This window comes from Palaemon carinicauda, chromosome 8 (genome assembly GCF_036898095.1).
Source record: "Palaemon carinicauda isolate YSFRI2023 chromosome 8, ASM3689809v2, whole genome shotgun sequence".
Taxonomy (NCBI): domain Eukaryota; kingdom Metazoa; phylum Arthropoda; class Malacostraca; order Decapoda; family Palaemonidae; genus Palaemon; species Palaemon carinicauda.
In genome coordinates this window covers 139208428-139225273 of record NC_090732.1, presented here as the reverse complement: position 1 = coordinate 139225273, position 16846 = coordinate 139208428, and the positions used below count along the sequence as shown (strand labels likewise).

The window sequence follows — 16846 nt, the reverse complement described above, 5'->3', positions numbered from 1 at the left end:
CATCATAGAGTTGGCGAAGTGTTTACCTACCGCCATCATGTTTTAAAGAGTAGGTTCGTTAGTTTTACAGTAGGGGGGAAAATTCCCAATCCTACCTCTGTTAAGATACAAACGTAGTTAAAGCACTAACACTCAGTAAAAATAACATCCAACCAGCGAAGGCTAAAAGTAAATTGTACTTCACCAAGATAATTGTAATATACAGGTTACAGCGAGAGAAAAATCCAACATTGTTGCCACTTGTGGCGGCAGAGAATATATGAGGGAACAGGGGATGGTTCCAAGGTACCTCGCTAGGGCGCACTGGTAGTACACCTGGCTATCCAATTGGTGCGAGTTTTGAATTTTCTGCCGTGACGTCAGAGATGTAACCTATATACAGTATATAACTACCAGGTAAGTCTTATGTTTAAAAATATAAATTTGTTTTCATATGAGCGGGAGAAATATGACAAGTTTATTTATTTAAAAGTATTTTATGCATAGATATGCTTTCTTCTTGGTTCTTTTCAAGTGTTGCTTGACTAATTGGTAATAATACTGCACATTCTAAGGAATAAACATTTCTGCAAATAAAAAACCTTCAGAAGAAAATGTTAAAACTCTAGAAATTGAAATAATCTCTCTAAACATACTTGAAACATTAGGAAATCTTACTCACCACAGTACTAATTTTCTTTGTCTTAGATTTAGCACGAATCAAACAGCTATATTCATCAGGGATAGGAAGTGGTGCCTTAGGTTCAACAATCTGAATTTTCTTTCCCTTCTTGATTCTACGAGGCTTGGGAACAGGTCGCGTGCGTCCATCATCTAATAAAAAGATTTTCTCAATGTCATATACAGTACATAACAATTTGACACGCATTACACGACTATTGTTATTACTAGCCAAACTACAGTACAACCTTGGTTGGAAAAGCAGAATGGTACAAGCCCAAAGGCTCTAATAGGAAGAGCAGCATGCCTTACAATAAGAAAAATACTAATACAAACCTGGAGTTATTTATTTGGATTATCTTTTGGCAAAGCTGGAAAGTATCCATTAGACTAACAAGTGCAAGGTGGTAACCCTGCCTATCCGCTTGAGCGGGTAGGCTGGGGGGTACCCAGCCACCTCTATATACACTCTACCAGCTGTGCGCTAGATCACTTTTGATTGCAGGCAGGACTTCTGGGGGACAGGTGATGGCGGGTCAATTTGTATTAGTTAAGGAAAAATACAAATTATCTCCGAATTTTGTCATTTATTCCCAGACTAACAAACCTTCTGTTATTTATTTGGATGACTCACTCTTAGGTTGATGGACCTTCTAAGTCTGGCATGAACAATGATCAGGTTTTACCTAGTACAATATATGACAGCGGTCTAGGGAAAACTTTAACACCTTGCTAAAATATACAAAATAAGTATAATAGCGGCCTGATTAATTCAGTGTAATGAGAGTTAATCATCTTGTATAAACATATTCTGAGTTTATACATAGGAAAAACAAGACATTTCCCATTGCTTACCTCGCAGAAAGCAATGGGGACGTGGACAGTATTTAAATTTATGACTTAAACTAGGTTACACAAGGGAAATGATAATTACCTGTAGAGGTTGAAGCCAGCTTGCAGACTGACTTGTGGTGCTGTAACCAACAGGAGGGGAAAATGAAGAAAGGAAAAGCTAGGAATACTCTCATTTGTCCCAGTCTTAACCCGGATAACAAATGCCCTCACAACCAACTGCTACTTGTCCATCAAGGAGCCTGAGGTATTCTTAAACCACTTGTTGAACAGCCACAAGACTAATAGTGAAAGTATCGAGTCTCCTGTGGGTCACGTCTTTCAAGTAATGGGCTGTGTAGGTAGTTTATCTCTTTCACACACCCGCTTATAGTACTTGCAACACGGAAAAGTTGCGATTAAATGCCAAGGATGTACTAATTCGCTTGACATCACGGGCTCTAGGTCGTTGAGCCAGAGGAGGATCAGGAGCCAAGGCTCTTTCAATTACCTTGCAAATCCAGGAGGAAACTTTTTAGAGATCTTCCTCTTTATTTCCTGAGCTAACAAACAGAGGTCTTGGTCGGGGCCGTGTTGCTGCATTTAAGATCGTATTTCAAACTCTTCACTGGATATAGTAACAACTGATCTGGGTCATTGGTTACAGAACATTGCCTCGCAATATGAAAAGGCCAGAATCTAGAGTCTAGTACCCACGGATTTTGAGTTTTAGCAATGAACTCAGGGATGAAGCTGAGTGTCACTTGCCCCCATCCCCTTGTATGGGCGATGCCATACAAGAGGCCATGAAATTCACTGACTCTCTTTGCCAAGGCTAAAGCAAGCAGGAACACCGTCTTCAAAGTGAGGTTACGGTCAGTTGCATGGCGTAATGATTCGTAGTGACGTTCTATTAGGGATCCCAAGACACGAACCACGTTCCAAGGAGGAGGCCTAATCTCTGATTGAGGGCAAGTGATCTCATAACTGTATGAATAAAGAAAGCTCCAATGAAGAGGAAATGTCAACTCCTTTCCGCTTAAAGGAGGGACTTATGGCCACCGATAGCCTTTCAGCGCCCAGACTGAAAGAAGCTTTTCCTCTCGAAGGTATAAATGCAATTCCGCTATCACTGGTATAGTGGCACTGAGCAGAGAGATATTCCTACCACGACACCAACCACAGAAGACTCCATTTTGCCTGGTAGGCTGATGACTTCCAAAAATAGCTGGACATTCTCTACGCAACTTGTCGTGGGAAGCCTTTCTGAGAGGAGAGACCCTTATCCTTATTCTATGTTTGGGTTCCAGCAGCTGGATAGTCTCTAGGCGTGAAGTCGAAGCGACTGCAAGATTCTGTGAAAGATGTTCGCGTGTGGTTGTTCGAGTAGATCTGGTCATGGAGGAAGCTCTCTTGGTAGACCTACTAGAAGTTGCAGGAGGTCCGGAAACCACTCTGCGTGATGCCATATTGGAGCTACAAGGGCCATCATTAGATCTTGGATGCTCTGGTCTTGTTGAGCAGTCTTCTCATCAGACAGAACAGGAGAAAGGCATACTCATCAATGCTGTCCCAGCGCTGTTAAAATGCATCTTGCCATAGAGCCCGATGGTCCAGAACTGGAGAACAGTACAACGGAAGCTTGCTGTTCAGAGATGTTGCGAACAGGTCTACAGTTGGGAACCCCACAAAGTCAGGACTTTGTTGGCTATCTGACAATTCAAAGACCATTCGGAGCCTACCATGTGAGTCGCTCTGCTCAGATTGTCCGTGAGTACATTCCTCTTCCCCTGAATGAAGCGAGCTGATAGACACACTGAATGTTCTGACCATCTGAGGATCTTTACTGCAAGCTGGCATACAGGTTGCGGAAAGGTACCACGTTGTTTGTTTATGTAAGCCACTACTGTGGTTCAGTGACCTGCCAGCAACTGTTCGAAGTGGGTAGTAGGTTGGCCAGGGCAACAACCACCTTTGAGATACTACCGCTAGAGAGTTATGGAGTCCTTTGACTGGCCAGACAGTACTACATTGGATCCTTCTCTCTGGTTACAGTTCATTTTCCTTTGCCTACACACACACACACCGAATAGTCTGACCTATTATTTACATATTCTCCTCTGTCCTTTCACACCTGATAACACTGAGATTACCAAAAATTTCTTCTTCACATAAGGGTTTACTGCACTATCATTGTTCAGTGGCCACTTTCCTCTTTGTAAGGGTAGAAGGGACTCTTTAGCTATGGTAAGCAGCTCTTCTAGGAGATGGACACTCCAAAATCAAACCATTGTTCTCTAGTTTTGGGTAGTGCCATAGCCTCTGCACCATGGTATTCCACTATCTTGGGTTATAGTTCTCATGCTTGAGGGTACACTAGGGCACACTATTCTATCTTATTTCTATTCCCCTTGTTTTGTTCAAGTTTTTATAATTTATACAGGAGATATTCATCTTAATGTTACTGTTCTTAAAATATTTAATTTTTCCTTGTTTCCTTTCCTCACTAGGCTATTTTCCTTGTTGGAGCCCCTGGGCTTATAGCATTCTGCTTTTCCAACTAGGGTTGCAGCTCAGCAATTAATACTAATACTAAGAGTTAGGTATGCTACTCTCATCTCCAGAAGATTTATGTGCTGGTACCTTTCTGACTGACCAAAGGCCTGAAATCATGCGATAAAGGAAGTGAGGCCCCCCACCCTTTTTTTGATACATCTGTGAAGAGCATCAAATCAGGACGAGAAGATCCTGACCCTTCAAAGGTTTTCATCTACCATCCTCCAACTCAAGTCCGTTAACTGATTCTGAGTTATTGGAACTCGAGTGTCCGGTGGATCTGAGTGTTGGTTCCAAACAGACTTTAGCTGCTATTGCAGGGATCTTATCCTGAGGCGGACATTTGGAACCAGACGGAGGAGAGAGGTTAGATGACCTAACAGACTCAACCAATGACAGGCTAGAAGGGTTTCTTTTCTGAGGAAGGGTGAAGTCACTTCTTTCAGTCTGTATATTCTTTTGTCTGATGGGAAGACTTTCTGTTGGACAGTGTCTATTATCATACCGAGGTATACCAGCCTTTGAGAAGCTTGCAGAGATGACTTTTCGAGATTTATCAGGAACCCTACATCCTGACAAAACTCAAGAAGCATGTCTCGGTGACGAAGAAGTGTTGTCTCAGAGTTTGCCAGGATTAGCCAGTCGTCCAGATATCTGAGGAGACGAATACCATTCTTGTGAGCCCAAGATGAACCTTGAACTGGTATATCTTTTCCTCGTGTATGAACCTTAGATACTTCCTTACCTTGGACTGGTAAATCTTTTCCTTGTGTATGAACCTTAGATACTTCCTTGATGACAGATGAATTGGGATCTGGAAGTATGCACATGAAGTCTCTTGGTCGAACCGCCTGAATGACAGTATCTGTCATCTCCATTCTGAACTGAGTCTGTTGCACAAACTTGTTCAGAGGGGAGAGATCAATGACTGGTCTCCAGTCGCCTTTTTCACCAGAAAAATTCGACTGTAGAAGCCACTTCCCTTTCCTCACGTTTTAACCTCTGAAGGACTAGTTCCCTTTCTGGCTTTTGGACTGAAAGGGCCATTTAGACACCTTTGTAGGTCCTGAGGACCTAGAAGTTGAAGGGTGAGAAGAAGGTGCTTGCTGACTGCGTGACAGGGAAGGTCGACCATAGGGCCTCGATGTCATGGCCCTATGGAGGAGAGAATAGTTTGAAGACATCCTCCATCGTTCAGCAGCCCTCTCTATCTGGAATGAAAAAAGAACAACCCTCAAGGGTGGAATTCCTCAACCGGGAGACTTCCACCTTCGGCACTTGCTAGTGGAATTTCCTGATGACGGTATCCCTTCTTTTGTGTATAGCGTTCGCCCACAAGTTGACGATGCAGTGCAACAGGAACTCGAGAGTTCGGGCACCCGACAGCAGTCAAGACTCCAAAGTCGTCCTGGCCGACTCCTTCGAAAGATCGTGGGAGCGAACCATGAAGCCCAAGGATCCTAGCCATAGGTCAAGCCACGAAGCCGCCTACATGGGATACTTCACGCCTCTCTTTATGTTAAGAAGCTCAATTGCAGAGAGGAAGGCCGTCAGAGAGGAGAGGGTTTGAGCCGGAAGACCCTTCGTTAGACACTCTACTGAAGGGTCGAGTGACATGGTGAAATGTCGTGTGGTTCCCCTTTGACCTCATAGTATTTCCTTTGTAAGACAAAAGGATGTGGTAGAGACCGAGAGGAAGAACCTGCCCTTAAGAACTAGAAGTTCCGGCTATCTGAGCGATAGCCTTCTTTTTGGCGGCCATCAAGCATTTAGACCAGGGCAAAGCTGCACGAGTTCTGGGAGGCTTCTGGGTCTCGAGTATCTCGTCAAGAACCATGTCCTTACCCTCCTGGGTGGTGGTGCCAGTAGTAGAGAGCCTATTGATGGCCCTCATAGAGAGGACCTGCCAAAAGGTGTGCTCCAACTCACGTCTCTTGCTCAGAGTGAATGCTCAGACTAGCCGCCTTTGGAAGTCTCATCATCAGTAACCAAGGGGTTACCCACCTCCATGCTCACATCCAGAGCCTGGGGTAGGTCAGGGTTGAAGGGATGGTCGGCTATCTCCCTGGGCGAGCCTATGTCCCTACTCATCCTCTTCTGCCTCTTAGTCGTGGTTTCCCTTCCCTTAACCGGAGTAAAAGACAGGTTGGCCATGTAAGAGTCAGAAGAAGGAGGGCCTAGGCATGAGATCAAGATGAAGGTGATCTCGTGCCTTGTCTTAAGTTAGTTTCCTTCTAGGGTCTAGACTCCCATGAGACAAATTCAAAGAGGACTCCAAAGGAACCCTAGGGGTAGCTCTGACTGGAGCAGTTGGAGTTGTGGCGGTGGAGGAGCTGCACCCAGAGACCTCTGCAGGGTAGAGAGGAAGGTGCTCACCCATGCAGAAAGATCAGAACCTCTAGGTAAGCCATGGACTTCCCTTGAAGTTCGAGGAGAACGTCCCCTACTGGGAGCTCTAGAGGGAGCCTGCATCGACGCAGGGGAGAGTCTCTGCAGCAGAAGAACATGTTCCTTCGAAGGACGAGAAGGACGATCCGGGCTAATAGGGACATTAGCAAACCTATTAGGAGGCTCCTTAAAACCCTCTGGAAAGGGCATCGACCTACCGCCGGAGGTGTTGGTACCACACTTGCTCGTGGTTCCGACACATCAACTTGTGAATTGCTTGCGGAAATTGCTGAATTGCGCAAAATCTAGATTCTTGAGCAAAATCTCGAGTTTTGCGCTACAACAGGTGCAATTCACGAACAGAAGTGCTCGCAACGGGAGCACTAGGAGCCTTACTGGAAGCGGAAGGTCTAACACATTCCTGCTGCAGCAAAGAAGCACCTACATCTGACGAAGTCGGTAGAGAGGGCCTCTGAGTAGAGGCAACCTTAAGCGTTGGAGAACATGTCACATAGGGACATGTTTTCAAGCGTTGCATAGGTGACCACTTTGCCAAAACACCCCTGGCAGTAAAAGGTACTGGAGGGTTAGCTGGACGCCAGTCTGAAGGACGGTCAGTCTCATGATTAGGTTCGGTCCGAGGTCGTGCAGGAGAAGGCCTGGTTTATCAGCTACACACTGATAGACTGCGCAAAAGTCTACCTTTACCTCTAGACGTGAACGAGCTGTTCGTGACCAGGAGTGTCTAGCCCTCGTTCAAGAACGACGTGAGGGTCGTGAATGCCTAGCTCGCAAACGTGAGGGTCAGCCTCGTAAATGTGTACGGCGCCCTTGCGAGTGTGAACAGGAGCGTCCTCGTGATCCAGATCGTCGAGATCTAGAACGCGAGCGTTTGGACCTGGGTCTAGACTGGGATACTCGTGATCGTGCAGAGCGCGATCGCGAGACTTCTCCTCGTGAAGAGGAACGCCTCCGAGATGAGCGTTGAGACCAAAGGTCTCGTGAGTGCGAAGCTCTAGAGCAAGAACGTATTCCAGAAAAAAAGCGTTCGGATCATGATGACCTACGATCCAGATGATCTTCCGATCGTTGCGAACGATGATCAGGAGAAGTGTGTCCCGAAGTACAAGGAGATGGCGAGGCCCGTCCTTTCGCACCGCTGGTGGGAGGAGCGCTGGTCTCAGGAAGATCATCACCCACAACTGATGGGTTCCTGTGGGAAGAAACAGAAGGTTGGAGGTTACAGGACGAGGTCCCAGGATGGCGAGTATGATCGTCGTCAGCAGGCGGCCGCTAGAGGGGCGAACGCGAGCAATCGCCTCGTCCGCATGTGGAAGGTCCCGGGGAGGGCGACAGAGGGACTTCACACAGCTCCAAAGCATGAGATGTTAAAGGCTCTTTCTAGAGATAGGCCCTTCCTGGCACGGTGCTGAAGGAGACACATTAGTTCTTCCTTTGAAGGGGGTTCAGAAACTCATAAGGTTGGCCACACATGCAACACATCTGAAAGGGAGAATGGCTCCCTGGCAGCAGGAGGTGAAGTTGCTCCTCTAGGGGAAGCAACTAAACCTCAAGTACCCCAGGGGTGGGGGGCCCAGGGAGTTAATCAGTCTACACTCCTTGATCGTCCCCCAAAAGAGCGCGAGCGAGAAGGAGCTTTTGAAAGAGATTTTGGGGTGCGAGAGGAAGAAGAACGTGCTTTCCACGCCCCTGAGGGAAATTGATTGGGCTTGGCCTTCTTTCTGCGACGCCCAAATCTCTCCCATTGGGAGGCAGGCCACTCCCTACACTCTGCGCAAGGTGAACCCTGCTCGCAACGATACCCTCTACACAAAGGACACAGAGTGCAGGTCAGTATGCAATGATGGTATGAAGGCGATCCGAAGAAATCACGCACACCTGAAAAGAAAAGGAATTACAGATGACCAATGACAGCCTTGGGAGGAAAAAAGAGGCGACGTCCACTCTCTACCGAGCCAAAAGAAAAAGTGAAGTAGCTCACAGCTGTGTAAGTATATGACGAGGTGGCTGGGTAACCCCCAGCTTATCCGCTCAAGCGGTTAGGCAGGGTTGCCACCTCGCACCTTTAAGTCCAATGGCTACCTTCGCGCTTCGCCGAAAAATAATCAAAATAAATAATAGAAGGTTTGTTAGTATGGGAACAAATTGTTACATTAGGGACTCTCAAAAACTATTGCCAGGAAATCTAAAGTTCCCCTAATTACATATCTAATATGACAAATTCGTAGATAATTTGTATTTTTCCTAAGTATACAAACCTTAGCTATTTAATAGGGGTATTACTTTCGGCATAGCTGAAATGACGAGCCATTAATTTTTAACGAGGGTTTACTAACCACACCGCTAGTTAGCGGGGGGGGGGGGGGGGTGTTAGGGGAGGGTAGCTTGCTAACCCCCCTCTCACACACCTGTGCTTGAGCTCACTTTGCTTGGAGGTAGGACTTCAAAGGGGATAGGGCTGGTGTGCAAGTTTGGTTAATTAGCTAAGGTTTGTATAGTAAGGAAAAATACAAATTAACTACGAATTTGTCATTTGTTCCATAACTGGAATACAAACCACGCTATTTAATAGGGGTGACTCACCCATTAGGAAGGGTGGACGTCCCAGCCAGTCCGGCTTTTGGCTTTGCCCAGGGACTCCTTATTTGAGTGTGTAAGCACCCAAGAAATAAGGTGTCCCTGCACCTCGCTAGAACCTTGCTATGCAAGGTCTGAGGCCTACGCAAGTTGTGTGTGAAGGTATGAAGAAGTGTGACTCATCCTAGAAAGTTGTTCTGAAGTTCTTTAGATGGAAACTTGTAGACTAGGACTTTCCCAATACCACCTAGTCAGGGTATGGGGACATAACAGTATTAATCTTAATACTAGGAACACAAGGGAGCATGGTTTACCTGCAGTGGTTTGAGGTCAGCTATGCAGAGAACCAAGGATGCTGCTTTCCCCAAGAGAGGGGATGATGAAGAAAAGAATAAGGGCCAGTCAAACCTTTTCATTCATGCAGACTAAAACCGGATAACAATGCCCTCAACCTTCTGCAACTTGTCCAATAAGGAGCTTGAGGTTTTAATCCAGCTGTTGTGCAACCACCACAGGACCGATAGAGAACATATAGTCTCTCCTGTGGGTCACGTCTCGCAGGTAGTGGGATGTGAACGTTGTTTGACGTTTCCACACCCCAGCTTGAAGAACCTACGTCACTGAAAAATTTCTTTTAAAGGCCAGGGACGTAGCTATGCCCCGACATCATGTGCTCTGGGGCGACATGATGGAGGAGGGTCTGGATTCAGTGCCAGGTCAATGACCCTGCGAATCCATGCAGAGATGGTGTTCTTGGTGACCCTCCTCTTAGTCCTTCCTGTGTTGACGAATAGTGCTGGCACACGAGGACGGGCTGCGGCTGTTCTTTTGAGGTACAGCCTCAAGCTCCTTACTGGGCATAGTAAGAGATGGTCTGGGTCATCTGTTACAGTACGGAGACTAGAAATCTGGAAGGAGTCGAATCGAAGATCTGCTACTACTGGATTCTGAGTCTTAGCAATAAACTCAGGGACGAAGCTGAACGTTACCACCCCCCATCCCCTTGAATGGGCGATGTCATACGAGAGACCATGAAGTTCGCCGACTCGCTTAGCCGAGGCCAAAGCTAACAGGAATACCGTCTTCCAGGTTAGATGGCAATCTGATGCCTGGCGTAATGGTTCATAGGGAGGTCTCTTAACCCTTTTACCCCCAAAGGACGTACTGGTACGTTTCACAAAACTCATCCCTTTACCCCCATGGACGTACTGGTACGTCCTTGCAAAAGTGCTATTTAACAATTTTTTTTTGCATATTTTTGATATTTTGAGAAACTTGAGGCATTTTCCAAGAGAATGAGACCAACCTGACCTCTCGATGACGAAAATTAAGGCTATTAGAGCAATTTAAAAAAAAATATACTGCAAAATGTGCTTGAAAAAAAGTAACCCCTGGGGGTTAAGGGTCGGAAATTTCCAAATAGCCTGGGGGAAAAAAGGGTTAAGAGACCTGAGAATTTGAACCACATTCCATGGGGGCGGTCTCACTTCCGACTGAAGGCAGTTAAGTTCATAACTACGTATGAGTAGAGGAAGTTCTAGCGATGAGGAAATGTCCATTCCTTTCAGCCTGAAGGCGAGACTTAAAGCTGAGTGATAGCCTTTCACTGCTGAGACTGAAAGGCGCATTTCTACACCCAAATACACGAGGAACTCCGCTATTGTTGGAATAGTGGCATCGAGTGGAGAGATACCCCTTCCACGACACCAACCACAAAAGACTTTCCACTTTGCCTGATAAGACTGCTGCTGAAGACTTTCGCAGGTGTCCAGACATCATGATCGCAACTTGTTGCGAAAATCCTCTCTCAGAGAGGACAGGCTGGATAGTCTCCAGGCGTGAAGCCGTAGTGAACCTAAGGCTTTGTGGAAGATGTTGGCATGTGGTTGTTTGAGTAGATTGTGTCGTGGAGGGAGTTCTCTTGGTGGCTCCATTAGGAGTTGTAGAAGGTCCGGGAACCATTTTGCGTGACGCCATAGCGGAGCTATGAGGGTCATTGAAAGACTGACTGCTATTCTGGTCTTGTTGAGTACCCTCCTCATCAGACAGAATGGGGAAAGGCGTAAATGGCGATGTTGTCCCACCGTTGTTGGAAAGCATCTTGCCAGAAAGCCCTGAGGTCTGGGACTGGGGAACAGTACAGCAGGAGCCTGAAGTTCAGGGCCGTTGCGAAGAGGTCCACAGTTGGAGAACCCCACAAAGTCAGGACTTTGTTGGCTACTAGATGATCCAAAGACCACTTGGTACTCACTATCTGAGATGCTCTGCTCGGGTTGTCGGCGAGCACATTCCTTTTGCCCGGAACAAAGCATGCCAACAGTGGTATTGAGTGGATTTCGGCCCATCTCAGTATCTCTACTGCTAGATGGGATAGTTGCTGCGAAAAAGTACCTCCTTGTTTGTTGATGTAAGCCACTACTGTGGTGTTGTCGCTCATCACCACTATAGAGCGACTTGCCAGGTACTGTTGGAACTGTTGAAGGGCCAGAAAGACGGAATCAATCTCTAGGAGATTTATGCGGAGGTACTTTTCTGACTCTGACCAGAGGCCTGAGGTTGTGTGGTGCAGCACTTGGACCCCTCACCCTTTTTTTGAAGTGTTCGAAAACAGCATCAAATCCGGGGGAGGACAAGAAGATAAACTCCTTTTCGTAGGTTCTCGTCTGCCACCAACCACAGGAGATCCGTCAGTTCCGCAGGTTCCATGGGGATCTGGATGTCCGGGGAGTCGTACGCTTGATTCCACCGGGACTTGAGTCGTCACTGGAGGGATTTCATCCTGAGGCGACCATTGGGAACTAGACGGGCCAGCAATGAAAGGTGACCGAGGAGACGTAACCACGATTGGGCTGGAAGTTTTTCTCGTCTGAGAAAAGGTCTTGCGACATTCCTCAGCCTTGGTATCCTGTCGTCTGATGAGAAGGCTTTGTGGAGAGTGGTCTATAATCATGCCTAGGTATACCAGTCTTTAAGTGGAAAGCAGTGAAGACTTCTCGAGGCTTACCATGATCCCCAAATCTTGACAAAGTCTCAGAAGTTTATCTCGGTGTTGAAGAAGGGTTGACACCGAGTCTGCTAGGATTAACCAGTCTAGATAACGGAGGAGACGGATGCCAATCCTGTGTGCCCATGATGATACTAGGGTGAACACTCTGGTGAAGACTTGTGGTGCTGTGGAGAGACAGAAGCACAGCCCCTTGAACTGGTACTTTCTGTTGTCTAGGCTGAATCTTAAGTACTTCCTTGAAGACGGATGGACTGGGATCTGGAAGTACGTGTCCTTTAGGTCCAGTGTGCACATGAAGTCTTGCGGTTTTACTCCTAATCTGACCGTGTCCGCCGTCTCCATGCTGAACGGAGTTTGTTTGACAAACTTGTTCAGAGCTGAGAGGTCGATGACTGGTCTTCAGCCTCCAGACGCCTTCTTTACAAGAAAGAGTCGACTGAAGAAGCCTGGAGATCCGTCAAGGACCTCTTGGAGAGCGCCCTTCTTCAACAGGGTCTGGACTTCTGCCCGAAGGGCTTGCCCCCTTGCCGATCCCATGACAAGGGAGTTCTATGACACTGAATTTGTCGTCAGGGGAGGTAGAGATGTTATGAACGGGACGCGATATCCTAGACTGATCACGGAGATTGTCCAGGAATCGGCCCGGAGTTGCTTCGACCTGTTTGAGCAACTTTGTAGGCATCCCCCCAATGATGGACATGCAGGGGGACTGCCTATCCTACCGTTTGCGGCATCGACTGCTCCCTCTAGGATTCTTGCCTCCCCTGGAGGAGTTTTTGCCTTTCCTTATTTTGACAGGAAAGGGCTTAGACACCAAGGTCTTCGCTGCTGTTGTCGTCTTAGTGGTCTTGACTGGACGGGACTGCTGTGGTGCTGGAGGCTTATAGGGCTTGGATGCTTAAGCCCTATGAAGGAGGGAGTCTTGATGGAACTTCCTCCACCTCTCAGCGGTATGTTCCACATCCTTAAGCTTGAACTAGACGGATCCCTCTAGGGAGGAATGTCTGAGCCTATTGATCTCGGTGCTTGGGACCATCTGATGGAATCTCTCAGCTACTGCATCCCGACATTTCAGGATGGTATTTGCCCACAAGTTCAAGACTTGGTGGCCCGGAAACTCGATCGTGCAAGTACCTGAGAGAAGGAAGGTTTCCATAGCTTTCCTGGTACGTTCTTTGGAGAAGTCCTCAGAATGTATCAGGATACCTAAGGTCCCCAACCAGATATCGAGCCACGAAGTGGCTAGCATAGCACACTTCGTAACTTTCTCCTGGTTGAGGATTTCGGCTGCCGAGAACGAGACCTGCCGGTTGGAGTCTCTCTCAAGAGGGACTCCCCAGGTTAGCTCTTCCAGTGAGTGGTGAAGAGGAAGAGCTAAACAAGGCTCCTCAAGGATCTGTACGCGAGGAGGTGGCAGGAGCTTGTTGGTGGCACCGGAACGGTTGGAGGAGGACATCTCGGAGAGCTGTTGTGAGATCTTGTCCCTGGTACTCTTAACCCCTTGAGACCAGACCAGTGCTGCACTGGTCTTGGAGGGTTTCTGAGTACCAAAGTGTGTTCTTGCCCTCTCGAGGAGGGATCTCTGGGTCGGAAAACCCGTTTAGAGCCCTCATTAGAGTCAGAACTTACCAAATTGCATGTTCTGACTCTTGCTGGTCTCCTCCTGCTGTAGGACTTGCAGCGAAGTCTCCTTCTATCCCCAAAGGCTTTTCTTGGGGAGAGTCGTGGACAATCCCCGAGTGGCTAGCTGGCTCCATCCTAGTCCTAGTAGAGAACTTCGGCAATGTTTTGGAGTCCTTAGATTCCTTCCTGGGAAGGATGTAGGACTCCAACATTGATGAGGGTGGCATGTTCCTCTCAATCCCTGATTGAGTAGACCCCTCGGCGTGAGGAGAGGTTTCCCCCATTGGTGCGATGGGGGGAAGTCTCTCTTCGCGTGATTTTCTTGGGGACGGGAAATCTTCGTCCGAAAGGGAAGGAGAGGCAATCTGAGGAAAGGAAGGAATCTGCCTCGAAGGTCTGTGTGGAGTCAGTTTCGCCCTTGGGGAAGCGACCGCGTCTGAAACTCCTCTTTTTCTATTTAAAGGGGTAGAAAAAGCCATGGTTCTGTGTCCCAATTCAGAGAAGACAGGCTTGAAAGACTGCATTACGGCTCTGATCAGTGCACCGAACCAGGGCTATTGGCTGACAGACACGCTGTCAGACATACCCCTTGAAGGGACAGGGGTTAAAAGATCCCTGGGAGGAGTCCCCATCATTGGTGGGTTCCCCTGTGGTGGCTTTGGGATCCTGGACCCCTCTGGATGTTTCCCTTCTCCCACAATGCGCGGTGGTATGCGCTTGCGGGGAGGGGAATGAGGCGATGGCGACCTTGCCATGCATAGTTCAGTAGTCTCGGGCGGGGGAGAATGACGGGGCTCGGGCGGGGGAGAACATCGGGCTCGGGCGATCGAGAACATCGGGGTTTGGGCGATCGAGAACATCGGGGTTCGGGCGATCGAGAACATCGGGGCTCGGGCGATCGAGAACATCGAGGCCCGGGCGAGGGAGAACATCGGGGGCTCGCGCGAGGGACAACATCGGGGCTCGTGCGAGGGAGAGCATCGGGGCGAGGGAGAGCATCGGGGCGAGGAAGAGTATCGGGGCTCGGGCGAGGAAGAGTATCGGGGCTCGCGCGAGGAAGAGTATCAGGGCTCACGCGAGGGAGAGTATCGGGGCTCGCGTGAGGGAGAATAATGGCACTCGCGCGAGGGAAAATATCGGGGCTCGCGCGAGGGAGAATATCGGGGCTCGCGCGCGTAGGATTATCCCGTTGAGTGCGCGGGAGAGAGTTCACGCGCATCTATACCAGCCGTAGGGCACGCGCGCAGGATAAAGATCCCTAGAGTGCGGGCGCGCAGTTGAATCATGTGGGGGGAGCGCGAGAGAATGTTGGCGCGCATCCTTTGGAGAGGATGGGCGAGCGCGCGTATCGTTTTGGATGCGCACGGGAGAAGGCTGGCACAATGGTACTGGTTGGTGCGTAGGAGAAGCCAGCATTGCTGACTTCCCAGAAGTACTACTTTCAGTAGATCGTTGGCGCGCAGGAGAGTTGGATGTTGGCCGCGTATGCGCGCGGGCAGGAGAGCACCATTGCGCAGGAGGTTGATGGCGCGCAGGTGAGTGTTGGCGTGCAGCTGAGCGCGGGCGGCAGGAGAATGTTGGCGCACAGGAGAACGTGGGCTCATATGCACATGAGAGCGCGCATAGAGCGTGATGGAGCTATGCTCTTGTTGGAGCGTATGTGCATGTTGGCGCATACGCCCTTGATGCCCTGTGTTAGGGTTTAGTGATGGGGCCTGACGAGCTACTAAGGAGCGTTCGTCAGGTCTCGTTGGCGGGTAGCGCGTATGTGGTTGGCACGCAATAGCGTGCTTTGGTGGAACCTTGTTAGGCCCAAGTAGAAATGGTGACGGTAGGTCTGTCGGATAGAAGGTCGACGTGTCCTTTAAAAGGATGACCTTGCACTGAAGGAGATCGCGAACGATCTGCAGAAAGGTCCAGGAACAATGCAGGAGCAGTGATGGATGATTGGTCTTGAGGCTCCTCTGCGGTGGACTGCATCGAAGATGTTGAACCAAAGAGGCGCCTCCTCACCACAGGTGAAGGAAGACCTCCAAGGCGAAGAGGAAGGCGAGCCATCCAACGAATGCGCCCTCTGGGGGCCGTTGGATCAGCAAGCTGACCTTCTGCAGTCCTCCGAAGAGGAGTCTCTGAGTGAACTGCCCCAAGGGCCAGAAACACTAGCAGGAGAGACTGACGATGGATTTAGTTTCTCCCTCGTAGGTTGAACAGGAACGGGAGAAACTAAGCCCTCAGCTACTGTAGAGTTTGGAGAGGCAGAGGTGATGGGTGATACCGCATTTGATACCTCTGACACCACAAAGTCGACAAGAGACAGAGGATCAACCTCTGACTGTGACGACGATTGCTTGACAGCTGCACCCAATCGGATGTAGTAAAGCAAAACCTCCTTGGAGGGCGAACCCGTAAGCCCCAAGGAGGACCAAAGCTGGAAAAGGGAGGTTAAGACATATCCTCCCCCAGGGGTAGAGGTGGAGCTGCCTTGCTAGGGGAAGCAAAGCCATCTCTTGAGTCCCGAAGTTGGTAAACAATACATCGGTCTACGCTACTACTCGACAGTCTCTTGAAAGAGACCGACCGAGTAGGAGCTTCGGAGGAGGTTTCCGCAACAGAAGAAGAGGCCTTGAGTTTTTCTCTTTTCGAAGCAGCCTTCGAAGGAGAAATATCCCGTTTGGACTTCTTCCGTCGTCGCGGAAACCTCTCCCACTGGGAGGTAGACCACTCCCTACACTCACTACACCTGTTGTTGCTATCACACCGTTGGCCCCTACTACAAAGACAAAGGGCGTGAGGATCAGTCTCGACCGCCGACATGAATGTTCCACAGGGCGGTTGGGAAACCCAGGGAAGATGCGCATGATCGCAGAGGCCAACTTCACATATACAGAACTAAAAAAAGAATAGACAATAGCAATTAAATGGCTGCCAAATGACGGCGAGGATGAGAGCGGACAACCCGACCACCATCCGAGCCGAGAGCAAAGTGAGCTCAAGCACAGGTGTGTGAGGGGGAGGTAGCAAGCTACCCTCCCCTAACCCCGCTAACTAGCGGTGTGGGTAGTAAACCCTCGTTAAAAATTAATGGCTCGTCATTTCAGCTACGCCGAAAGTAATACCCCTATTAAATAGCGTGGTTTGTATTCCAGTTAAGGAACAAATAATAAATCAGGAGTTCACAAAAAG

At 48.7% G+C, this 16846-nt stretch overlaps 1 protein-coding gene across 2 annotated transcripts in view; it reads right to left on the bottom strand.

The window, feature by feature from the left end:
- Srp14 (signal recognition particle 14) overlaps positions 1 to 16846 on the bottom strand; it is a 42987-nt gene that overhangs the window by 10923 nt on the left and 15218 nt on the right. For both annotated transcript variants that reach the window (XM_068379087.1, XM_068379088.1), the window contains exon 3: positions 662 to 813. In XM_068379087.1, the coding sequence (XP_068235188.1) occupies positions 662 to 813 (152 nt within the window). The remainder of the gene's footprint in view (positions 1 to 661; positions 814 to 16846) is intronic.